This window comes from Pangasianodon hypophthalmus, chromosome 23 (genome assembly GCF_027358585.1).
Source record: "Pangasianodon hypophthalmus isolate fPanHyp1 chromosome 23, fPanHyp1.pri, whole genome shotgun sequence".
NCBI classification, from domain to species: Eukaryota; Metazoa; Chordata; class Actinopteri; order Siluriformes; family Pangasiidae; genus Pangasianodon; species Pangasianodon hypophthalmus.
In genome coordinates this window covers 5704321-5730310 of record NC_069732.1, presented here as the reverse complement: position 1 = coordinate 5730310, position 25990 = coordinate 5704321, and the positions used below count along the sequence as shown (strand labels likewise).

The 25990-nt window shown below is 37.5% G+C and overlaps 1 protein-coding gene across 1 annotated transcript; it reads left to right on the top strand.

Annotated features, from left to right (window-relative positions):
- Positions 1-263: 263 nt before the first annotated feature.
- Positions 264-25964, top strand: dgat1a (diacylglycerol O-acyltransferase 1a). Its single transcript, XM_026929888.3, has 17 exons — positions 264-614; positions 3492-3579; positions 12670-12710; positions 14213-14298; positions 15521-15573; positions 15702-15807; positions 17077-17205; positions 19314-19388; positions 20840-20943; positions 21717-21755; positions 21845-21886; positions 22417-22461; positions 23099-23211; positions 23817-23882; positions 24048-24135; positions 24522-24584; positions 24667-25964. Exons 1-17 carry the CDS (start codon positions 406-408, stop codon positions 24832-24834), a joined length of 1515 nt encoding a protein of 504 aa, XP_026785689.3. The 5' UTR covers positions 264-405; the 3' UTR covers positions 24835-25964.
- Positions 25965-25990: the final 26 nt, after the last annotated feature.

Below are 25990 nucleotides of genomic sequence, written 5' to 3'. Positions count from 1 at the left end.
GTCTGCGACAGCAAAATCGTGCTGGATATCATACAGTGTAAAGCCGGCTTAAATCAGGCTTAAAGGCTTAAATCAGGCTAAAAGGCTTAAATCAGGCTAAAAGGCTTAAATCAGGCTAAAACTCCACCACTGTTTTTGTTCAGAAATTAATATCTTCCTCCATGAGGCCACTCCCACTAGTTATCCTTTGCGCACCATGTGCGGAGCATGTTCTTGCATTGACACAAGTGAACACACCCATCTCTCTCTCTCTCTCTCTCTCTCTCTCTCTCTCTCTCTCTCTCTCTCTCTTTTATCCTTTTCTTGACACGACTCACGGATCTGAAAGATGAGTTCCTGCATGCGAGTCTGACACACTCCTGCATCATTCACCATGTCTCAGTCAGCCCTGTCCTAGATGGAAACATGGGCGACAGGCGCGAGCGAGGCGCCGTGACGCGCAGGCGGAGAACCTTGACGATCTGCGGGGAAGCCGCAGCGGCGGGCGCGAGCTCGAAACGCACGGCCAGGAGCGAGCAGAGCGCCGGTGACGCCTCCCGCAACGCAACCGCCAACGGCGAGCAGGTGCACGAGACGGCCAAGAGCAGAGACGATGGCCTTAAGGACAGGATCAGGTAAAGGCACAGGTTCGCTCGGGTACACACTGTTCATTCACTCCAGTCCTGCAGGTGAGGGATAGATGCATGTGCACAGGAGCTCTGACACTGCTTCTGCTTATAACATCAAGACCTGACATATAACCTACATAACTGATCATAATGCATACCAGAAGCCTCACTGAGCTTCTTAAATACTGAATTCCAGCACTGATGATATGAATTCATTCATCTATCCACTACTTTAATCTTATGCATAATTCTGATACTGGTGTTTTTTGTTTGTTTGTTTGTTTGTTTGTTTTTTCCTGCTATAACACACCCCCTGAACTTTACAATGACCTGATTATAAAATAATGGAAATAATTAACCATCTGTGGAATTAATGACCTCTAATCAGAAGCTGGGATCAGCATTTTAGTGAGGTCCAATTTATTTTCTTTCTTTTTAATATTCAGTTTGTCTCTGTCTAGCTTGAGCAAACAGGAAGTACAGAATTCTTCACTTACAGATATAACATAGCCTAATCTACATTACTTTCTGATTTCTGAATTATGTCGTGCAATATTATGTCAATAATAGTTAACAATGAACTTTCCCATGCTTGTAGTGTGTTATTCGCATGTCATAATGTCACACCACAACTTAAAACTGAACTATCGTTGTTTGTTTTAGCAGCTAAGGGTTTGTAGCTAGCTAATTTTAGTGCAACTACTGTAGCAAGCTGATAACCAGTGAGATCAGTGTCTTGAGTAGTCTAAAAATATTTGTGTTTTGCATTTTACCAGCATAAACCACCAATTGTCCTCATAAACACTCATATTTATAAGTTCTCGCATACACATTTATATCATAAAAATATATGGCCAAAAGTATGTGGACACCTGACCATATCACTGATAAGGCTTTCCATTAGATTTTAGAGTGTGGCTGTGGGGATTTGTGTTCATTCAGCTACAATATTTGGGGAGAGGAGGTCTGGGGTGCAGTCGGTGTTCCAGTTCATCCCAAAGGTGTTGAGTGGGGTTGAGGTCAGGGCTCTCGAGTTTTTCCACACTAACCTTAACACACCATGTCTTCATGGAGCTCGCTTTGTGCACAGAGGCATCGTCATGCTGGAACAGGTTTCAGCCTCTTAGTTTCAGTAAAGGGAAGTTGTAATGTTGCAGCACACAAACACATTCTACACAATTGTGTGCTTCTAACTTTGTGGCAACAGTTTGGGGAAGAACCATATATGGGTGTAATGGTCAGGTGTCCATAAACATTTAGCCATATAGTATATATATAGTTAGATGTTAGCCTATAATATGTGACATGCTCATTGCATATCTCTCAACAAGAAATCAAAGGCTGGCAGTGTTGCATCTTTGGCAATATAAACATAATGAGTGATTAAATCTATGAGCAAAACTAAAGTGTGTCCTCTGAGTCAGTTGAGATTGGAATGAGTAGTCTCGTAATGCAAGTCGGCTACCATATTATCACGTTGTTGGTGAATTTGATCATGTGAGGGGTTAAAAACAAATCTTCCAAAACTCAAGGTCAAAATCTTAGTGTCCTTACAGTTAGTTACTGCTGTGTCTGAAGTGTCTAAGAGAAACAGAACAATCCAGTCATAGATTAGAGCAGTTAAAGGATAAGGGCCTTGTTCAAAAGCACTACAGTGTGTTTATGGCAGCTTTGCCTCAGAATTTAACCTCACAACCTTTTAGTAATAATCACAGAACCGTAATCACTGCCGCTGTATATCGCTTCAGTTCACTGGGCTTATATTAAAACTGTAGAAGTTTAGCTGCCTACATGTGCTTGTTAGATTTAGATCTTTCCTATTTTTAAAGCCGTAATTATGAAGTGCACTGCACCACTAACCCTAATCTATGGCCTAATTGGTGAATACTTAATATAAAATTGCATTCAGAGAAATGAATTGAAATGAATTTAAAAAGTGCATGAAGGATATTGGAGCTTAATTCATCATCATATTTGTTGGTCCCCTTATAAAACTAATTTCTTAAAACAGCACTTCTTATAGCCATTTTCATAAATTCCCATTATTAAAACAGCAGACTTTAGTGATTTTCACTGTTTTATGTGGAAATCAGGCATACAAATGATCCAGGTATTAAATACATAATTGTATAGAATAATAATTATATAATAGTATACTGTATATATTATGAATTATTAAATTACTGTAAAATCTAAATGAGAGATTTGTTATGTTAGGAATAAAACACAATGTGACATGCAGTTATAGGAAAATAATTCAGGCATGTCAAGAAGTGTCTCCTACCTCAGCCTTTTGCCAAATGGTTACAATTTGTATTTATTAAAAATGAAGACTTCCCCATGTTGAAAAGTTGGCAAAGCTCTAACACTGGAGACTCCTTCCAAAATGACTAAATGAGCATTTCCTCACAGAAAGAAATTGACAAGATCAGCAATTACATGTTTATAATGTGTTTATATGACTTGTCTGCTATACAAGTCCCTGTGTAAGTTTTTATTATAGAAATGATAACGTATAAATGACTGTCAGAGCTGCTGTTATAGAAAATTAATCAACATGATCTTGACTATGACCAATCAGATTCAAGAATTCAGCAGAGTGCTGTGGTTTAAAAGTTGTAGTTCTAAGTTGAAAGTAACTTATGGAGCTGATTGTGTGTGTGTGTGTGTGTGTCTGCTCTCTGCTACACTACAGTGTATCAGTGAGCACAATCTGAGATAAGAATCCCAACTTGCTGCAACTTTTAGTGCAATAATGTAATAAGCACTGCAGTTGAGCAACATCAGAGCACGGCTTGCTGTTTTCACAATAAAAATGTCATCTCCAATGGGGTTTTTATGAATGTTCCACACTAAAACCTTTTGCCCTTGCTGTCTCTTCAGCTGCCATCGGCTCCAGGAGTCACTGCTCAGCTCGGAGAGTGGCTACAGCAACTACAGAGGAATCCTCAACTGGTGTGTGGTCATGCTGGTAAGAGCTCCATCATGGACAACACACAGTTTCAGCTTAAAAGCGGACACCAAGGAAATAGTGCTGCTAAAAAAAAGAAAAAAACGCACTTGTTAAAATGCCATTTCCTTTTTCCCCATCTCTTATGGATTAATGTTATAATTAAGCACTATCGCAGGAGCAAGAGTGCAGTTACACTGAATATGAGCAGGTGCCGTAGCTAATCACAGCCGTGCCGATATTCAGTATAACCACACGACTGCGAGTGTGATATTGCTTTTATACAGTAGTTCTATAAACAAAAAATTAATATAGAGTACGTGACATTTCGGACACAATATGGCCAAATGTTCTGTTTATTTTTGCTCCTCTAGTGGAGATAGATCCCGAAGAAGCCACACTCACTTTATAGCACATCAGCTAGCTGCCTAGCTAGCTCACACTGATTTGTACATTCCCTTTGAAGATGTTTCTGGCAAAATTGTCTTCCTTTCTTCCTTTTCATCCATCTGAAGAGCTTTCAAGTCAAAAGTTATATTCCTGAAATGTATTACTGTGTGCCCTGTCCGCTGATGATGTCGCTAACTCTACTGTAGTAACCGTTTCGAACTAGGAAGTGGAATTTTACGTAGCGAACACAGATGAGTGGAGTGACACACATAGTGAAACATCCCAGTGCGGTTATAAGAAATATAGGCACTCTTGGAAAGCTGCTCGGCCAATCAGATTAGTGAACCGGAACTAACTGTTGTGTAATGTGATGTCACTACAATGCAAGTGAAAATATCTGGAATATAATCAAATTTATGTAATATTTCCCATTTTGAGATTACAGCAAAACAAATACGATGATTAAGACTGGATTCTTCATATAGACGGAACAAAATTTTTACTCATTTCAAGCTTGCTGTTCTATTGAAAAATAACATCACATCCCTTAGTGTTTTATTCCTCTTATACCACAACACTTATTCAACACTAATTTTGATTCAGTGAAAGACGACACTTCAGGGTTCTAACAATAGCTCCTCTTTATGACGGGCTGCGTTACACTAACCCATCGTTGTCTATGTTCCTACGACGGCACACCTCCATGTGTTTTATTCAGTACACATATAATAGGAATAAATCGTATGAATATTCTTGCATATAAAATGACAAAATCTCTCCCTCAGCCCCTCATCCACTACACCGTATACATTATATACTCATTATCTCTCATTTAAAAGAGATCTAAGTAACCACGAAACATTGAGAACCTTTTAAAGCTGACAGGAAGGACCGTTTTACTGTATGAGCTTGTCCTGTAAAGTGTGCAGTCGGAGTTAAACAGCTTGGTGCATTTCCTGCTGTGATGTGTTTCAACTAAAGTGAAGCTTGAAAATTAGCTACGTAGATTCAGTATGCTTTTTTTTTTATTTTTTTTATGAGGACCAATAAAAAGTGTCCCACGTGCTTTGACAATCCACACATCCACTCAGTTGCGCAACAAACAACCGAACCCTGATCTGCTAAAAATTAGAGTTCTCGGTCCTTGTTGTTCAGTTTCAGTTCATTACAGGAGAAGATCCACACCAAAATGAGCTTTTGTCATTACAGTAAAGCTTCATTTAGGCTCTAATGAGGGTTAAAATCCAGTAAAGGCTTGCAGATTTAAAACAGTAAGACCACAGGGAATGATGCACCCCAAAGATTCTGCAATAATAAAAACGCACTTGAAAAGGTAAAACATTTATACAACCCAGTACGAGAGCAAACCCAGACGAATTCCTGCCCAATTAAGGAATATGAGCAAATAGTTGTGAAAATTGTTGCAACATAAAACCAACTGAACCACACGAACTGAAAAAAAGCCTGAGGGTTGATGCTGAATCTAAAATTAAGATCCTTTCTCATTTTTATCTCCAAAATTGCTTATAATACATTGTACAGAAGTGCTTACTAACTTTTATTATCTTGTGACTGAATATGAAATAACACAGAGTCAAGAAGTATTTAAGAGTCCTTCCTGTAAAGGACAGTCGAGGGTCAGATGTGAGGAGACGCAGCACAGAACGCAGCTTGTAACGCTGCTGGAATTAACGTTTGGTTTACTAAGACTGTAGCTCATGTTGCAGACTGTGCCTGGAACTGCCTACTAAATTGTAAAGTACAAGTTCAGTAACAAAACTATTAATAAAGTCGTTAAAGAAATAAATGAAGTCCTTATATAAAATTAAATAAATGAAATAAAGATGATTGCATCAGAATAAGTGTGGATGGCATTAATATAGCTGATATGCTGATTTGATTACCAGTTGGTTTTAATGAAAAGACCACTATTTATTTCATATTTTTTTTTAAATTGTATTTTTTAAAATGTTGTGACATATAACTAGGGTTGCCAGATATGTATAAATAAAACTGGCCAATGGACAAGCAGTATTAAAAGATGTCATTTCTTTAAATGGTTCTTGCAAGGTCCTAAAATGGCTTTATATGTTTCATAAACATAAATAAATAAATAAATAAAACAGTCTGCACAGTTCGAAAGTAGTCCGGGACAAACGGGAACCTGAGAATGAGACCTGTAAAGCTCGGAGGCAGAAAAAAAACACACAAAAAACAGGCCAATACTAATCATCCAAAGTTTAGTACATCGAGTGTATGTAATCAGCTGCCTTTCCTATTTCTCCACCCTTTTGTGCACTGATGATCCTCCTTGAAATACATATGTACGAGGAAGAGAAGCTCACGTTACGCGTTTCTACTTGCATGGTGTTTAAATAGCACATTTACGCCAGTTTTTTATATAACACAAAAGTTTTTTTATTTGCTCGGAACGCAGCCTGAAGACAGCTTGGTACATCTGGCCTTCATTACGCACTTTCTTCAAGTCTTCGTTTGACCTCTAATCAGCAATGCAAATGTTGAGTTGGCGCAACTCTGCTTTGCATGGACAGTGTGAGAACGTGAACTCAGTTGTGAAAGGAATGACTTGGATGAAGCTAACGTGACTTGGCGTTGCTTCACTGCTTGCCACATTCATCTGAGTGAAACAGACAACTTTCTTACCCTCAGTCTCTTTCTTTCTCTTCCCCCACCATTAAACTCACTTCTCACACTCCAGGAGTCGTCTTTATACAGTCGTACATCAGCCATGTGCTTGTTTGTCTCACCCACAGTCTTATGGTGGAAGTTAAACTCAGCTTCATATGCAATGAGACAACTAATTTACAATCAGTTTCCCTTATTATATAGTTAAATACACTGATGTATGAAAAGCAAGATCTGAAGCTATATCCAACCTGATCACTGGTGTAACTTACTTCCCAGTAAAAGTACTTAATCTATGTTGAATTATGATTATAGAATAAATTCAATTCTATCCATAATTACTGTCGCACTTCATGAAAATATGCAAAATGCAAAAAACACATGCGAAGAGTTTTGAGCGTTCATTGAACATACAGTACTGTGCAAAAGTCTTAGGCACATGCAAAGAAATGCTGTAGAGCAAAGATGCCTTCAAAAATAATGGAACTAAATGTTTCTACATTAAAAAAAATACTATAAAGAGCAGTAAACAGCAATAAATGAAACAACGTCAATATTCGGTGTGACGATCCTTCGCTTTTAAAAAAAAATAGCAGTCTCAGGTCCAATGTGTGCAGTTTTATAAGGAAATGAGCTGTAAGTGTTACTGAGCATCTTGCAGAAGCAGCCGCAGTTCTTCTGGAGACTTTGACTGTCGACTCGCTTCTTATTTCTGCAGCGAAACCCAGCAGCCTTCATTATGTTTTTTGTCTGAAAAGTGTCTCTTATGTAATCTGCTGCTTTCTTTACTGACATACAAACATTTTTCTGTAACATTGAATTTTGTGCTGGAAAACTAATGTTTGGAAATCTAAAATGTTTTTGTACTGAATCAATAATGTAGAAGTCATAAAATAAAAGTCTATAACTTTTATTATAGACTTTTATAAAGTCTATAACTAAAGACTTTTGCACAGTATTGAACACTGGCACTTCAGCCTTCTTTATTAGTGCACTCATTTATTTATTTATTTACAAAACGCTGGTTTCAAAATTAACTGCAACACCACAATTAATAGATAAAATAACAGCTTTGAACCTGGTCACTTTTGACTTTCTTATGGTCCTGGTTGTGTTAAATGGTAGTTTTGGTATATTGTATAACAAAATTATAGCACTCACGCACTCATTTTCAGTAAGTGAATCCGGAGTGAATCCGGAGTGAATCCGGAAGTGAATCAGTGAATCCGGAGCCTATCCCGGGAACACTGGGCGTGAGGCATGAATACACCCTGGTTGTAACACCCGTACATTGCTGTGCACCATGCACACACACGAGTCAGTTCACTTACTGACATATTTTTGGACAGTGTGAGGAAACCAGAGAACCCAGAGGAAACCCATAGAAACTCTATACAGACAGTAAACTTGGGATCAAATCCGGGACCCTGGAGCTGTGAGACGGCAATGCTACCCACTGTGCCATACCGTGCCGTCCGAAAAGATCGTTTTTTATGGAAATATACACAGTGCTAGAAACTCAGTGCTGCACTCTGTTAGCGTACTGGCATCATACTAAAGCTACACAGCCTGGAACACTGAAGATCATCATGTTGCATGAGGTGCTTGGAGAATTGTTGTGTCTGTAGGTTCCAGGACCATTTACCTCCTTGGGGACTCAGTGGATCATGATCCCCTTGGTGTCCTGGGAAATTAGCACTATGCACCCAGTGTCCTCGCTTATCCGGTTCACCCTTTACCCTATTCTCTCGTCCACTGACCTCCGATACGCCATAAACAGAGCTGGTTACACACTCGCATGGAGCAACCGGCTCGGGTACAGCCTTCTGAGCATGCTGTCTATGCCATCTATGCCATGCTGAGCGTGATGTCCGTGCCAGTCTATTCAGCAGTGACTAAAGATAGGCCACATAAACAAACACACAGCGTTTTTGAATGATTTCATGATTACCTTATCTACCTGAAATGTCTCTAGGTAACTTTCTTTATTTAGGCACCCTAGTCAAACCCCAAACTTTTCACATTAATTCACATTAATGAATTGTTGGAAGTATCACATGTCCCGTCTAAAAATAAACACCCATTTCTCCTGAAGCTCAGAGGGAAAACAGAGAGAGAGAGAGAGAGAGAGAGAGAGAAAATTGCAGTTTCTAAGCCAATATTAAACCAGTCTTTGAAACGAGAATGCAGCGACATTCCTCTCCGGGATTTCGTTTTTCTCATTATAGACCCTGAGAACGTCCCACAATGCTTTGTGTCTGGTAATGAGTAATTATGGCTATTAAGTGGAAAACTGCTGGTTGAGGGCAATTCAGAGGAGGAAAGTACAGCTTGTGACTAGAAATGATGCTGAGTGTTGGTTTAAGCTACACAAAAACATGCTGATCATATGCATGTCTACCTTTTTTCTTCTTCGCCTGCATGGACATGCCGCTATCTCCAAAATCAATACATATAGTCTTCTTGCAAATCAGTTGGCAAGGTAGCATAGAATAAGGGTTTTCAGCCACTGACCCCTGTTATTGTATAAAAAAATAAAATATTCTGTAAAATCATGTTCCTTCCATTTGAGAATAATTTTATGAGTATAAATCTATATAACTATATATATATATATATATATATATATTTATACCATAGAAATAAATAGCGCTGTTGAATTCTCAAATCTAATTAGTTAGAAGGTGTGTATTAATTTTCTATAACAGCAGCTCTGGTTTGTATTAATGTGCTCATTGTAATACACTACAATGATGTATATGTAATATGTAATAAGTCTTTTCTATAGTAGCAGTATACAATCTAAGTATTATAATAAACAAGTTATAAAGTGTAATTGTTAATATAGGGACTTTAATGTTTTCTGACACAGGAAAGTCTTCAGGACGTAGGAGTTCTCATGTAGGTTCTCTGTAACGTGACAAACTTTTTTTAAAAACTCTTATTAATTTCAAACAGAAAGAAAAATAGAGAGAGGCTGATGTAGAAATGACTCTTTGTAGCTGCTACAACAGGAACTGATAAGTTCCACGGGAAGTGTAGATGTTCCGGATATAAACAAAATCTTATATCACGAAATGGATAATTTCATATCTTGAAACGATATATAATCATGATATATTACGTTTTCTCTAAAATGTATGAAAAAACTTTCTACACAAAATAAATGCATGCATTCTTAATTGTTTTTTGATCATTCTTGAAACTAAACAGCAGTGAAAGGCACTTTTTCTTTTCTTTTTTATTTGGAAGTGGTATTGAACAGAACTATCACAGATGAAAACAAAAAAATAAATAACACTGGTCAAAATGGGAACAATCCATCCATCCATCCATCCATCCATTCTCTGTACTGCTTATCCTACGCAGGGTCACGGGGAGCCTGGAGCCTGTTCCAGGGGACTCAGGGCACAAGGTGGGGGACACCCCAGACGGGGTTCCAACCCATCACGGCACAGTCACACACACACTCACACACCCATTCACACACTATGGAAAATTTGGAAATGCCAATCAGCCTACAGCGCATGTAGAACATGCAAACTCCGTGCGCACGGAGCAGAGGAGGGAATCGAACCCCCAATCCCGGAGGTGCGAGGCAACAGTACTAACCACCAAGCCACCATGCCCAAAATGGGAACAATATGAATACAAAATATAAAAAATAAATATTAAAAGACTCTATTCAACTTCAAGTTTCAGGAATCCAAAAAGACAGAAGTACCTCCGTTTTTAGGTACAAGTTCCTCATCTTTTAGTTGGGCTGATGCCTGGTCTGAGTGTGGTTGGGAGTTTCGCACTGTGTCACGTCTCTTTATGCTTGTTTCTGTTTTTGTTACAGCACACCCTGGGAGCTCCTAGCGCCAACCTTAGTAACGTGATCTGGCTCCCGAAAAGTGGCTTTTGCGACAATGGCGATGTAGACGATATAGGAAAATATCTATCAATAGATATCAATATTGCTATTGTCCTATGATATGTGTCTCCATACCGCACTGCCCTAATTCCAGAACATTAAATGTGTCTAGAAATTGATAAACATAGAACATGTTGTTAGCATTGGCAGATTGCTGTGGTATAAGAGGAATAAAACACATCAGGATGTACTGTTATTGGAAAATAATCAACTTCAGGGTGGTAACAGTAGCTAAGCTTGCATTGGGCTGTATCACACCACCCTGTTGTTGATTATTTTCTATAACAGCATGTGTTTTATTCTTAACGAAGCACATTAGGCAGGTGTGTATCATCGTTTTTAATCCTCAGCTCTCTGCCTACAGGATCCAAAAGAATTACTCTGTTTTTAGAGTAGATATTTTGTATCATATGAACACCTGCTTCCTAGTTTTATTAAAATCAAACTTAAATTTGGCATTATTTATGTTTGTTTTGAGTTGTTTTTTTTTAACATTAAAAAATAAGAAACACATTAATGTCACTGGCATCATTTTAAACCCATTCAGTTCAATTCAGTTAATAAATAAGAAATATTTAACTAACAATAGTAGCTGACATAAATTAATAAGGATTTCCCCATCAGTATTTGTTACAGATAAAATAAAGGTCAGTAAATATTTGGGTGAAGTAGCCTTAGAAATGGGACATCAAATGCAGAACCAAAAGTGCAGGGGGTGGAGCTGGACCTGATCCAACTCCTGCTATAACCCCGCCCCCTAACTCTAAGCCAGGAGACACTGTACAACATTGAGCACACTTTTCAACAAACACACTTAACCAGCTTGAAACACACTGAGTTGTTTCCATCCCCTGGAATTTTGGTTTGACTCCGCCCAGGTACTAGGAGCTGGATCAGGTCTGACTCCACCCCCTGGACTTTTTATTCTGCAGTGAGGGGTACTCGCTTGAGGTCAGGAAAATATCTCTACATCTAAGCTAAGAGGCAGTAGCACAGACATATTTTTTGGATGAAAATGGGTGCATATATACCAGTGAGCTGGTGGATTTTAAAATGTCACACCCCTTTTTTGTGCCACTCCTCCTACTTTAGCACATTAAGCACGTTAACTGATGGCGGTGAAAATACCAATAGGTGGAAAAATTGTGGCTTGCGGCCAACCAGAATAGTGGCTTGTGGCCAACCAATGCCGTCATCAGCAACAAGGATCCATTTTGTTCAGTGTTTGGACCAAAATGAGCATGAAAATTTGAAAATGTCACACCCCCTTTTGCACCATTTCAACACAGTACATTAATTTATGAAGATGATATAGCAATAGGTGGAAAAAAAATTGGCTTGTTGCCAACCAGAACAGCAACAGTTTGGTGTAAACTAGCAAACTGAAAAGGTCCATCAGATAAGTGAGTTGCTGTTATTTGGTCATTTCTGCTATGCCACTATCTGCTTATAGCGCTCTGAAGTGAGGTAGCAGCGCCAAAATAGGTCAGTGGGTCCAAGTGCCATTATTTGTGTGTGTGTGTGTGTGTGTGAGAATGACTTGTTGCTTAGTAACCATGCTTCTTTTTTGCTTTGCTGTGATAGTGTTGGGGGTGTTGAGAAGGCGTAGGCAGCACTCCGGGCCATTACAGGGCTAGCAGGTTACTTATTGTTTACGAATGTATGACTGTATGAATGTGTGCATGCGCATTCTTTGTTTGGAAAGGAAACGTGAGTCGGGTGCAAATGTGACGCTTGTAGAGGGGCTCATTGTGGCAAAGTTCCGCCTCTGGAAGGCATCCATATGAGTGCTGTTGTAATGAGGCCAAGCTGCAGTTTTGCAGCATGCTATCTAAAACCAGCCACATTTTTATGTACCATATCTATGATGTCAAAAGGTCAACACATTAATAGTCACAAAGCACAGTACAACATGATGTTTTCTGAGAGTTCACTTGTTTACAACCTTCCTTATCGACATTTAAAGGTAGGTACTGATAATCCATTCTGGTATCTCATAGCTGAACTGACTTTGATCCCTGTGATTGCAGTTTTTTTTTTTTTTTACAACCCTACAGAGCATGTGGTAAATGTTGATAATTGCAATACAAAAATCTTCAAATGATTAACCACAACATTGTCCAAACAGACAAATTGACACGTCTTTCTTTGTTTCGAAGGTTTTGTCCAATGCACGCCTTTTCCTGGAGAACCTCATAAAGTAAGTGCATGGTACATGGTAGCTTTTAGTATCTTGGTTATCTAAGTGAACTTTCACAATACTGACAATGTGTCACCTACACACATTACACTGTATATATTAGACAAGAACAGAGACCAGGATGAAAAGAAATCCTGACTCAAATCCTAACAAGTTACAAGTATACTGCATTAAACATTATAGGCTACAACAGCAGACGACCACATCGAACCCATTCTAGTCTTCTGCTGTTGTAGCTTATCCACCTCAAGTTTCAATGTGTTGTGAGATGCTTTTTTGTTCACCACGGTTGTAAAGAGTAGCCATCTGAGTTGCTGGAGCCTTGACCTCTCTCATCACTGAGGTGTAAATCCCTGGACGTGTTTTTTTTTTTTTTTGCACCATTCTGTGTAAAATCTAGAGATTTTGTGCATAAAAATCCCAGCAGATCAGCAGTTTCTGAATTACTCAAACCAGACTATCTGGAACCAACAAAATGATTTTATTCATTTCACTGCTGCCACATTATTGGCTGATGGGATAGTTGCATGAATGAGCAGGTGTTCCTAATAAAGTGGACAGTTACCATTTCCACAGATGGGTGACAAATTAAAGATAAACTCTAGCTTTGTTTTGTTTGGGGGCATTTCTTTCTTTCTTTCTTTCTTTCTTTCTTTCTGGCATGGTTTAGCTCCATTTGTCCCCTTAGAGAGAAGCATCACTGCAAATCCGTTCTTCTGATTGAACGCTTTTATCCTGTGACGAAATATTTCTATCCTGATGGGAGTGGCCTTTAACAAGATGACCCCGCCCCCACTAACAGGGCACAAGATTAAGTAGTAAATTAAACGTATATAAAAGATAAAGATGAGTATATGATGTGTGTAAAACAGATAAAGATGAAAATATAAAGATAAATGAATAAAGATAAAGGAGTGTATACACAGTTATGCAGTGTTTACTAAAGGTGTAACACAGTGCCGTTATCTGTATCTGTGTCTGTTTTCATATTTGGACTGAAAGTGGAAGGATTGAGGAATAGTGCCTCTCCTGTTAGTATCACATTAATGAACTTGGGCTTTGAGAAGAGTTGCCAGGTTCTGTGTATAATATCCGCATATTGGGAATACTGCAGATCAGAAATGCGCACCACTGTGAACTTGTTTTCCATGAAAAGACTGAAAACAGTATCTCCGTTTTCATATCACTGAACATTTTCAGCTAGTTGAGCAAGTCTTTTTGTTTGGTTTTTTGAGCTGTAGTAGGGGTGGGATATTTTGTGAAACCTGACAGCCCCATGAGCTTTGTGTTGTCCTGTGTTCCCAGTCTTGATGCACACCTAGTCTAAAGCTTTCTGGCAAGCCTTATAAAAAAAAGAAAGAAAAAAGAAAGAAAGAGTACTTCGTCTACTGTTCGTATCTGTGTTCGTGTTCGTTTAGGACACTTTGTCTGTTCAGTAGAAAACAGACTGTTCAGTGATTTTATCATGATCTCTTCTTATCATTCTCTGTTCATCTGTACAGATACGGCATACTGGTGGACCCCATCCAGGTGGTCTCTCTCTTCTTAAAGGACCCGTACAGCTGGCCTGCTGCATGCCTTATCATTGGTAACTTATAGCTTTTAGTTTACAATTTAGCAGTTGCAGCTTACTGACCTTCTTTAGGTACAAAATTCCTTTAGTCCATATTATACTTTTCTGTCTTTATGTATTTCACATTTCTTCTCATTAATGCACATGTCTGTTCTATTCTTCTGTCATTATTCAGGCAAAAAAAAGGCCATATTTCAATTCCCTCTTTTTAAGTTAGGCACAAAACATTTCATTTCTTTCCTCATTTAGACACAAAACCTACCATACTGTGCTTTTTTAAAGATTAATTTAGGCACAAAACCTGTTCATATTTTCCTTTTCTGTTCTTATCTATGCACATAGCTTATTATATTTCTCTCTTCTATTCTTATTTAGGTACAAAACTTATCATATTTGTCTTTTTTTGACCTTATTCAGATTTAATTTACATGTATTAAATAGATTTTTCTATCTTTACATAGGCACATATAGAATATATATATATATATATATATATATATATATATATATATATATATATTCTAATTCTGTCGTTTTAATTTAGACACAAATCCTTTCCCTATTCCACTCTTCTCTCTCGATTTAGACACCAAACACGTTATATTTTAGTCTTCTCTCTTTATTTAGGTTCTAAATGTATTCATATTTTCATTTGCTGCCCTTCTTTAGCATAAAACCTGTCCATATTGTACTTGTTCTATCTTTATCCAGGCACAAACCTGTACACGTTTCTCTCCACTGTCCTTCTTTAGGAATAAAACCTAATACATGTTACTTTTCAGTCCTTAAAGGCAAAAACTGTCAATATTCCTCTCTTCTGTCTTCATTTAGGCACTAAATGTACTATTCTCATGTCTATTCTTATTCAGAGACAAAACCTAGTCATATTCCAGTCTTATCTCCTTATTTAGGTACAATACTTCGTATTTCTTTTGTTCTTTTGGCATGAAACCTCTCCATTCCTCTCTTCTGACATTATTTAGTCCAAAGAAATGGTCATACTGGGATTTTCTCTTTTCAGTGTAAGCACAGTACATGTTTATATTTCACTTGTTTCCTTATTCGGACATGAAACCTGTTCATATTTCATTCATATATTCTAATTTAAGCAGTAAAATAGATCACATGCCACAGTTTCCTAAATGAAGCTCATGATTTTACCAGTTTTTCCACAGTCAGTGTTTTCTGCTGTCGCGTTGAGGTTGTGCGAGTCTGATTTGTGGATTTGTTCTTTCAGTGTCTAACGTGTTCATCATGGCAGCTCTGTACACAGAAAGACAGCTGGCTATGGTGAGAGTCTCACTGTAATCATCCCTAAACCTGCATGAATCCTCTAGGAGCATTTAGAACTAAAGTCAGTTATAATTACTAGTTATAATAACCTTATGCACGGATTTCTTTTTGTCGCTTGCTTTCAGGGCAAAATCTCAGAGAGCACTGGGACTTTCCTTTACTGCATCAATCTCATTGCTGTTTTGTGCTTTCCATCAGCCACCGTCCTCACACTGACCTCTATGACCCCAGGTACTGTTTCCTTCAGATAAGTACACAAGAGATGATCTGGTAATGCTGTACGTATCTGTACGTATCCTAATCCGTATTGCAAAATGTGTCATTATGAGAACTGCCTGATTTTCACTGTCCTCATTAAGAGCACTTGTTTTATTCCCACTCCATTTTGGGTTGTGATTAAAGGTTAGACCAAATCTGATTTTTTTTTTTTGCCGAAATGGGATGCAGATCTGCGTCAGATTTTTTTTTTTGGAGCTGTGTGGATATAAACGTCCAGTATTCTTAGATTAGATTTTATATGTGAACCTTCTCATCCTAATTTAGAGAGCTGTAGCTGATCTCCAGAGCAAATAATCTGTGTTAAAAACATCTAATTTCTTTCTTTCTTTCTCTCTCTCTCTCTCTCTCTCTCTCTAACACTTTTAGCTGTAAATGTACGGGCTTTACCCAGGCTCTTTATTTTTTAATTACTAAACAGTTTTCTGTAGTCTTGCCTTGGTGTTTTTTTTTTTTTCATATGGACTAAAGTTTCAGAAATATGCTTTCTTTGAAACTCACTTTTCTTGGTTCCTATATATTTCTTTAAATTCTCTTCATCCTCTGCTGGATTTGCTGGATCTGCTGGATGCTCTCCTTGTTTTACAGATTTCTGAAATATGTTTTAAAAATCTGCAACATACAGCCCCGCCCCTGAGTACTATATCAATATCAAAAACTATATAATTGGCTCCTTGTGGTACAGGAGATTTAAAAAAATACATTTTATTTGTTTGTTTGTTTGCGCATTTGTTCATTTAATTTGTTCATAATTTACTTATATTATGTAATATGTAATATATATTATGTATTATGTATATAATATATATTATATACATTTATATAATATAATATGATTTATTTATAGGTATTTGATTGTTTATTGATTTATTTTTTATTTCTTTTCTTTACTTCTCTCTCTCTCTCTCTCTCTCTCTCTCTCTCTCTTGCTCTCTCTCTTAGGACTGGCATTAATAGTCTATTAAAAATTATATATTGCTAACCAAGTTCTTTTTGTCCCCTAATGGGTGGATTGATGGTTTTTTTTTTACATGATATGCTTGGATTATGAAAGATTATGGACGTTATTTTTCATTTAAAATAAGCCTTGTATTGCTTTAAATTCCCGCCTGCATTCTGTGTTCTCAGTAGCACTATTAAATTAACAGTGAGAATGTTGTAGTTTTTGCTCTATTGCACCTGATTGTACCGTGTGTGTGTGTGTGTGTGTGTGTGTGTTTGCAGTGGGTGGAATCCTTGCACTATTAGTATACACAGTCCTCTTCCTGAAGCTCTACTCCTACAGGGATGTGAATAAATGGTGCCGGGAAATCAGACATGTCCAAGCCCGAAAACTGTCTCGCTCCAACTCCTGTGAGTGCAAACATCACACATGTCTGAGTGTAGTACCAAGAACTCAAGAACTTCTTCATTGTTGTTGTTGTTGTTGTTGTTCCTCATTTGGCTGCTCCCGTTAAGGGTCACAACAGCGGATTTGGTCCGCGTATTTGATTTGGCACAGTTTTTACGCCTGATACCCTTCCTGACGCAACCCTCCCCAGTTTTATCCGGGCTTGGGACCGGCATTGAGAGTGCACTGTTGCATGCAACCCCAGTGGCTGGGGCTGGTTCCCTGGCTGGCAATCGAACCCGGGCCACAGCGGTGAGAGCACTGTGGCCTAACCAGTAATACTCCAGGGACCTTCCAGATCTTTCTCATTAATTATCAAATAGTTATATAAACTATTACTGTGATAAGTGATAGAATTCAAGAATATGTTATTTGAAACTGAGAAATCTCTGAATATGATTGAAATATGTCTCGATATCAGTTTGTTTTTCACTTTTTCGAATTGTTACTATCCAGTTTTCGCCTTTTTAATGAGTAACACTGTTAGCGTCCATATGATTTTAATTCATAAAAAACACACTTTTTAAAATTAGCATTAGTAAATAATATTGGAATCTCTAACAAACTATGTTTTTTGTCTCAGCTAACAGTGTATGTTTTGCATGTAATCCTATACTGGTGTAAAAAGTGTCTATTTTTGGGACGTTCCCCGGAACAAATGCGATGTCTCACTTTAACTGCGCCTGCGTTCAGCGAAGTTGCACATGCAGCTAACATTCTCTTGATTTGCTGCCTCTAAAGCTACAGCAAAGAAAAACAACCTCCTCATCTTACCCAGTCTTTTTTCTTTTACTAAACTTTTTTAGTTTGCTGTGGTCTTACTTGAGGTTTTGGTTTTCTTGTTGTTGCCATTTTTTTGGACATTGGTATGGAGCTCAGTTTCTGAATTACTATTTCTTTTCATTTTTTTCTTAGTTCTTTTAGATTTTTGTTACATTTCTTTTAGCCTCTACTGGATTTTAATATGTTTTCATCTGAAATTGAACGAATATGAATGAACAGTGCAGCTAGCCCCGCCCCCAAGTACGATTACATTTCAGTACCAAAAACCCTGATAACTCAGGCCCATGTTATGGTACTGGCTGATGAAAAAGGACAGTTTCAGTTTTCAGTACAGTGAGAGAAGGCCTACTGTATGTCAGATGGCATTTCCTCAAGGGACAAGAGGTTTTTTCCCTCCCAGGAACACCGTAGTCAGGTTAACGTTTTTCAAGCCGGAGTGAATAAACATGAGTGTACTTTAATTGTTGACTCATTTAATCCAGCTGACCCACAGTAACACGAGAAAAACTGGAGTGTGAAATAACAAGTCTTTCCTCTTGTATGTGTGTGTGCGTGTGTGTGTGTGTCTCTGTGTGTGTGCACATTCAGTTTACTCTGGACCTGGGTATCTATGCTTTTGTTTACTCTTAAAGGCTTTTAGTGTTTGAATATTTGAAATCTCATTCCAGAGTAAACTAAATTAATAAACAAACACACACACACACACACACACACACACACACAGAAGACATTGCACTCTTGCTGTGTGTGATCATTCATCCTTAATAATGCTGCCATCTGCTGGACAGATGTTGTTCCAGACTTCTCTGCACTTACCCAGAAACAAAATGTCTTTTGTTTTTTTTTTCAGCTGGAGTATGAATAATATTTGTGATAATCGTATGTTTATTAACACTGCTATAATTGTAATTAAATGTTTTTTTTTTAAATAAGAAGCCTATAGCCCTATACGGGTGGGATTCGTTTCTCTGGGTGATGTCAGTAATAACATTTTTACACATCTCCTCCATGAACACTCTCACGTCCAGATAGCACTGAAACTGACATGGAAAGACTGAGTTTCCACAAGATCCTACAAACCCGGATGTTTGTGTCAAACATGCCACACTTTTAATATAGAAACAATTATTGGATCTTTTTTTTTCTTTTAGCAACAACTAATGTTAGATGATTAATTTACTGACAGCAATACAGCTGCTCATATCACAAGCTTCTGAAATCTTGATTTGGGAAATGGTTATCTATTTTGTGACCCTTTGCTAATCTACTCTGCTGTCACTGGCTGCAGGTCCGTCTGTGCAGAGAGCCAATGGGAACGCAGCACACTGTCATGTGACCTACCCGGGCAATCTCACCCACAGAGGTACTACTGCTGAAAGATTTCAGTTAAAGATGCATGATATGGACAGTTGTTGTGAGATATCAGACTCTGAGAGAGAGTTAGGATCCATGAACTGAGACGTGTTAATCCAAAATCCAAAATATAAGAAAACAGGGGAAAAGGGGCAAACACAGGAGGAACGATCGGAAGAATAACAAGGCACAGAACTCCAGTTAAAACTCATAACTCAGAATAGGAAAAAAAGAAAATGTCTCAAAAAAAGTCAGGAAGGTCTCCTCAATCCCAAGTTCAGCATGTGACGTCAGAACAACATGGCTGCTCACAGTATTAACAGTAAACAAATGAGCACTTCTTTACTGTTAAATGAGTTATAATGTATATACAAGTATTCACTTTAGGTCAATCAACATACAGACATATTCGCTTGTTAAATCTGTAGCACTGACTATACAGCTCATCACAGTTAGCTGGCTAGCTTGTTGCTAACAAACGACGAACATGGAGGCACCCAGGTTTTTTTTCCCCCTCATTGTAGCTTGAACACACGGAGGTCAAAAATTGTGTAATTCCAAGTTCCGACTTCCCACTTCTGAGTTAACTGGAACGCAGCGTTAGACAGCTGTAATGGTTGGCAAGACTTTGCAATGAATTAGACAGGAAGTCAAGCAGAAGTAGGGTGATCAGAGATGGGATGCTGGTGGAGAGGGGTAGTGTCCTGGGTGGGTGTTAGCCGCCTGAGTTTGGCTGTAAATATCACAGCACACAATAAAACATTTACATTGGCTTAAGAGTTTATTTGCAAATATGCGATATCAGTAATATCAGTTAGTTCAAAAATCACAGTGATGATTATTGCATGATACATGATGCACAGTCCTCGGCTTAGGATTATGAGATTTATCCATGCATTTTTAACAGACCTGTAAAAGTAAAATAAGCCAAATATCCACCATACACACTTTACACAATTATAGTGGATATTTTTAAAACCCTGAGCATCAAATGTAGTTTTCCAGTTTCTGTGTAATTACTGAGAATGAGATTATTGAGAAAACTATCAAGCCACTTTAAATTCTTGGCTTGCACATGTGTACTTATATTCATAATATAGCTGATTTAGGAGTAGGTTTGGCTTACTTTTTGAAAGTGCTGTATATGATTAATCTGAACCTCCTGGCAGAGGTTGTAGTGGTATTTAATGCCATCAATCTTCACAAAACAGCCCCAAATCCACCTCCATAATTTACAGTGGGTATTAAGTGCTTTTCCTTGTGCTATGTGCCCCCCTTTTCTGAACCCTGATCATCAGATGTTTTCTGTCTCTAGTTACTGTGTGGGAATTGAGAAAGATAAAAGTGTTACACTTAAACCTAGCATTCCCATGAGGTTTGTGTGGGTCATGTCTCTCTCTCTCTCTCTCTCTCTCTCTCACTGCTCTGTTCATATCCTGTCCCATTTCTCTTTTTCTGTAGATATGTATTATTTCATTTTTGCCCCAACGCTGTGCTACGAGCTGAACTTCCCCCGATCCCCACGAATAAGAAAGCGCTTCCTTCTCAGGAGACTTTTTGAAATGGTGAGTTTGAATCACAAATCCAACCAGATCTGAATGTGTATATTCATCTGTTAAAAGAATTTTATATAAACCATATACATATATCAATGCCGGTAAGGTTTTAAGTTAAGGTGTTTGGTAATAAACTGTTTATAAGCAAGTATTCGATAGTTTACTAAGCATTAATGATTCATTAAATAAGGCATAAAACAGTGGCATGCTGTTATAGGGAAAATAATGTCATGCTGTTATGAGGTGGTGTGATACAGCCAAAGTTGATTACTTTCCAATGACAGCATGTCCCGAAGTGTTTTATTCCTCTTATGCAAAGCAATTTTCAGATCATTTCCCTGTGAATTAACTGTTAGTATAGATATGATAACAAGCTTGTTAATATAAACATTGTCATTGTTCGAGTTGTATATAGAACATGACTCAACATCTGATCATCTTCTAACTAATGATCATCTATTTCTAAATTTCTTGAATAAACGATTGAATGCTTTTGTAGATCTGCAGAAGTCATGCTAGGAACCCATTTCCCTGCGCAGTTTCAAGCTTCCTCTTCTCCCAACACTCCTCCTCATACTGATTATGAGCCTCATGAACCTGACTGAAATATTTGACTCTATCATTTGCTAAACTTTTACTAAGATTTACTCAAATTTAAAAGCAATAACTAGTAACTAGTTAACAACATATTTCTTGCTTATAAATAATTTATCACCATATTACTTCTAGGGCACTTATAGGTCCAGCATACTTATTGCACACGATATCTGTTTTAATTACAGCTCTTTTTGATGCAGTTACAAGTCGGGTTGATACAGCAGGTATGTGTGGACAAACCGGAGTTGTTTTTTTTTTTTGGCTTTTAGTCATTTGTGTATTTCCTGTAATGTATAAACCATCTGTTTTCTAGTGGATGGTGCCAACTATCCAGAACTCCATGAAGCCTTTTCAGGTAAAGCTTTCGCATTTAGTTGTATTCATTTGTTTGAGGTTTTTTTTTTTTTTTTTTTTTTTAATCAAAAGGGTCTTATTAATGAAATAGAATCCATTCCAAGCATAATGCTGTTTAAGGGTAAAGTAAGTCCCCGGACTGAGTCACAGTTCACCATGAACAAGCCACAACTGGTCATAGTCATAGGTAATAGAGATCTAATGAGTAGCACTTTAATGTAAAGTTCTGTTAACTAACATAATATACTGCATTAGTTATCATAATACCACAGCGTTGTTGAAATCACGCTGTCAGTGCATGATGAAATCCACTACACTTTATTAAAAGTTTTATTAAAATGGTTTGCATTGAAAATAAAAAGTTAAACCTGGTAGTTTGGTTAGATGGATTACTCAGTGAAAGACTGTAGTATAGATAGTAGAGGCACTGCTCAGAGGAATGCGTACTTGTTCTGTGGGGTTTTAAAAAGAAGAAATATTGCTTTTTGCGATATTTCGATGGATATTAATCCTCTCCGTTTTTTGGGACAGGACATGGACTTGTCCCGGATGGTGGAGCGCCTCCTGAAGCTTGCTGTGAGTACAGGATGCTTGTAATTGTCAGTAATTACGGTAATTACAGTAGTTACAGTAATTTCCTTCTGTTCTCCCTGTAAATGATATCACTGTCTCTAACTAGTGATGGCATTGATATCCATTATCCATATCGGTATCAGTATCATGCCAGTATCAGCAAAAATCCTGGATCAGATATCAGATGGAATAAAAGAATAAATCCAGTATGATTCTGTTATGAGCTAACACCATATTATAACATGCTATTTATTTCCAAGTTATACAGGAGCATTCTATTTAATTTTTACTGTTATTTTTTTGAATGAAAACAGTTGTGTTTACATATTGATTTTATTATATTTGGTATAAATAAGTATTACACTGGAAGCACAATTCTTTTTAAATGGTGTAATTTTACACACATTTATGATGTAAAATTCTTTTTTTTTTTTTTTTTTTTTTCCAAATATTAAAATTTTATATATGTCACGTTGATGATGAAGCCCGTCTTAAGCGTTTCAATGAACATTTCTTTTTCTAACGCTTAGTTAGAAAGGTTGGGATTGTTTTTCTGGTATCATCATCAAAAAAAGAAAAAAGTGTTATTGTCTATCTCTATCTCTATCTCTATCTCTAACCCATCTCTCTTCTTCTACAGGTGCCTAATCATTTAATATGGCTCATCTTTTTTTACTGGTTATTCCACTCTTCCATGAACTTTGTCGCTGAACTGATGCAGTTTGGAGACCGAGAATTTTACAGAGACTGGTGGTGAGTATATGTTGTTGTTCTAGACGAGGGCATGGTGAGAAACAATCATGCAGTGCTTTAGTGATGATAAGCTTTTCATAGCATTAATTTCCTACCCTTCAATTTACAGGCGCTTCATCATCCATAAGTTTATGGATGATGACAGTTAATGCTATTCTTTGAGTCAGTTCTACACAAATATGATAAGTGAGATATGAAAAATTTATTTTAAAGAAGCCATTTTCAACCCTTTGGTGTCTGGGACATGAAAATGTTGACAAGTCTTCCTCTTTACCACAAGCCACACCACTAGCACTAGCATTTTAAGCAAAAAGGAACATGTTCTGGCTGGGGGTGGAGCTCATTTCTGGGCCAGAAAAGCATAAACAAAAGCTTGAAATGAAGGGACTAACCAGATCTATTGCATGACAATATTGCGAATCACAGGTTTTTTAATGTAGCTTTGAAATTAGACGATTATTACAGGTCTAAATACACTTTTAAAAAAATACAAGTTGCACCTTTAAGGTAATCAAAATGGCAGTGTAAGTGAAAATATTTGGAAAGCTGTAACAGGACATAGCTGCTATCTTGACCTGAGTCTTAGTTGTTTCTTGTATTTATAGGAACTCAGAAACAGTGCCATATTTCTGGTCAAACTGGAACATCCCTGTCCATAAATGGTGCCTGCGGTGAGTCTGAGCTCCTTCTGTATTCCTTTCTTGCCTTGCGGCTACATTAAGATATTAGGATTTTCCAGACTGCATCAAATTTGGGGTTCAACAGCCTCATTAATCTGAGTCACATTTTTTACTACTTAAATAATTTCTTGCTTCCTGTTTCTTCTCTGCTCTCAGGCACTTTTATAAGCCCATGTTGAGAAAAGGTGTGAACAAGCTGACAGCTCAGATCGCCGTGTTTTTTCTCTCCGCTTTCTTTCACGAGGTTTTACCACTTTACAATCATTTCATTTATAAATCATAAAATGTCTGACAGTCTAAGACCCTAATCATTAAATCTCTAATCATGCTAAATATTAGAAAGGTACAATACAAGAAGGTTAAGAAGACATTTTTTGGTACAATTTTAAATGAAAGTATAAAACATTGATTAAGTTTTTGCATTATTAAACAGGATGTTTTATTTTTAGCATACATCATGTTAATGATTTTCCTAATGATATTATTTATCTACAATTCATTTTACTGAGTGAAACGTGCTGTACAAATATAAAGTAAATTTTATGGAGCAGTTTTTCAAACATTTACTTTAGTGTTTGACTGAATTGCGTGTCTGATTTTCAGTAGCCAGTTGTGTTTGTTCTCTCTCAGTACCTGGTGAGTGTGCCGCTGAAGATGTTCCGGCTTTGGGCGTTCATGGGAATGATGGCTCAGGTTGGTGTAAAATCCCTGATGTTGCCAGTACACTCATAAACCATGAGCAAGGTAGCATTTTTAATTGATTTGTTGGTTTCAGATTCCGCTTGCCTTGTTCGTGGGCCGCTTCCTGAGAGGTAACTATGGCAACGCGGCCGTGTGGATCTCTCTGATCATCGGTCAGCCCATCGCTGTGCTCATGTACGTCCATGATTACTACGTGCTTCATTATGGAAGTGCGACAGAAGGCGGGGCTTCATCGCAATAAGCAATACGCCGAATTAAAAAAAAAAAAAAAACTCGAACCTGTTTTTAAAGATTTTTAAGGATACGAGCAAGAACAGTGCTTACGTCATTACCACGAAGAGGCAAATCCTCTGCTAATGCACTTTATAAGCGCAGAGAGAGACAGATAGACAGACAAGTACACAGGCAGAGAGAGAGAGAAAGAAAAAGACATTGAGAAAGAACCAACCAAACAAAGAAAAAAAAACAGAGGGAACAAGAGAGAAAGACAGGGAAAGAGACAAAGGGCAAGAGAGAGAGAGAGAGAGAGAGAGAGAGAGAGAGAGAAACTGCCCAGCCAAAGCATCAGCATTAAATTGCCATGGAGCTCACACACTCTGATGATTACAGCGAGCTTACACCACATGCCCATGGCCATTTTTCCCCTCTTGCTTTTCAGTTATGTTTCATGAACATTATATGAATATTATATGCACTTTGTAACAGTGTTTAATTCAGTTTGTATTTTTTATAGTTTTGCTTCCTTTACATAGTAAAACCTTTTAGGTTTTTGCACTTTATCAATAATGCATGTGTTTCCTGAGCCTTGGCTGAGTCTCTTCATCAGTTATTATTTAGCAAATCATATATAAATTAATTACAATTCAAATGAATGTGTTTTATTTTTACAACTTATTGTATACATTGTTTATCTTTAGAAACAGTGTTAAGCCAACTGATTCATGTTAAAGTGTTATACATTTTAATTTCAATTTAAATTTAATGAATTTGCTGTTGTACTTTCAAGAGACTGGACCGGTATTGAGGTACTTTCAGATCCTTTTTACCTAAAAATGTCAATTACATGAATTACTTTGTAAGACAATTTAATAGACTTTAATTGAATGTCTGAAACATTATATAAATCAAAGTATTTCTATTCCAGACTTTTCCATGTAATTACATTTTGATACAGATTTGGTTTTATAAGAGGTTTATTTTAGTGAGAGGTGACAAAAAAAGTTCTATAAATACCATTTTCAGCCCACAACCTTTAACAAGATGCTGTACAGATTTGAAAATGAATGTGGAATTAAAGACACAATGCTACGTTCCTACCGGTGCACTGAGACTCCATTGTGGCAGCTGAAAAAATAAAGCTGGTCAAGCCAATGACGTCTTTCATGTGTTCTACACGA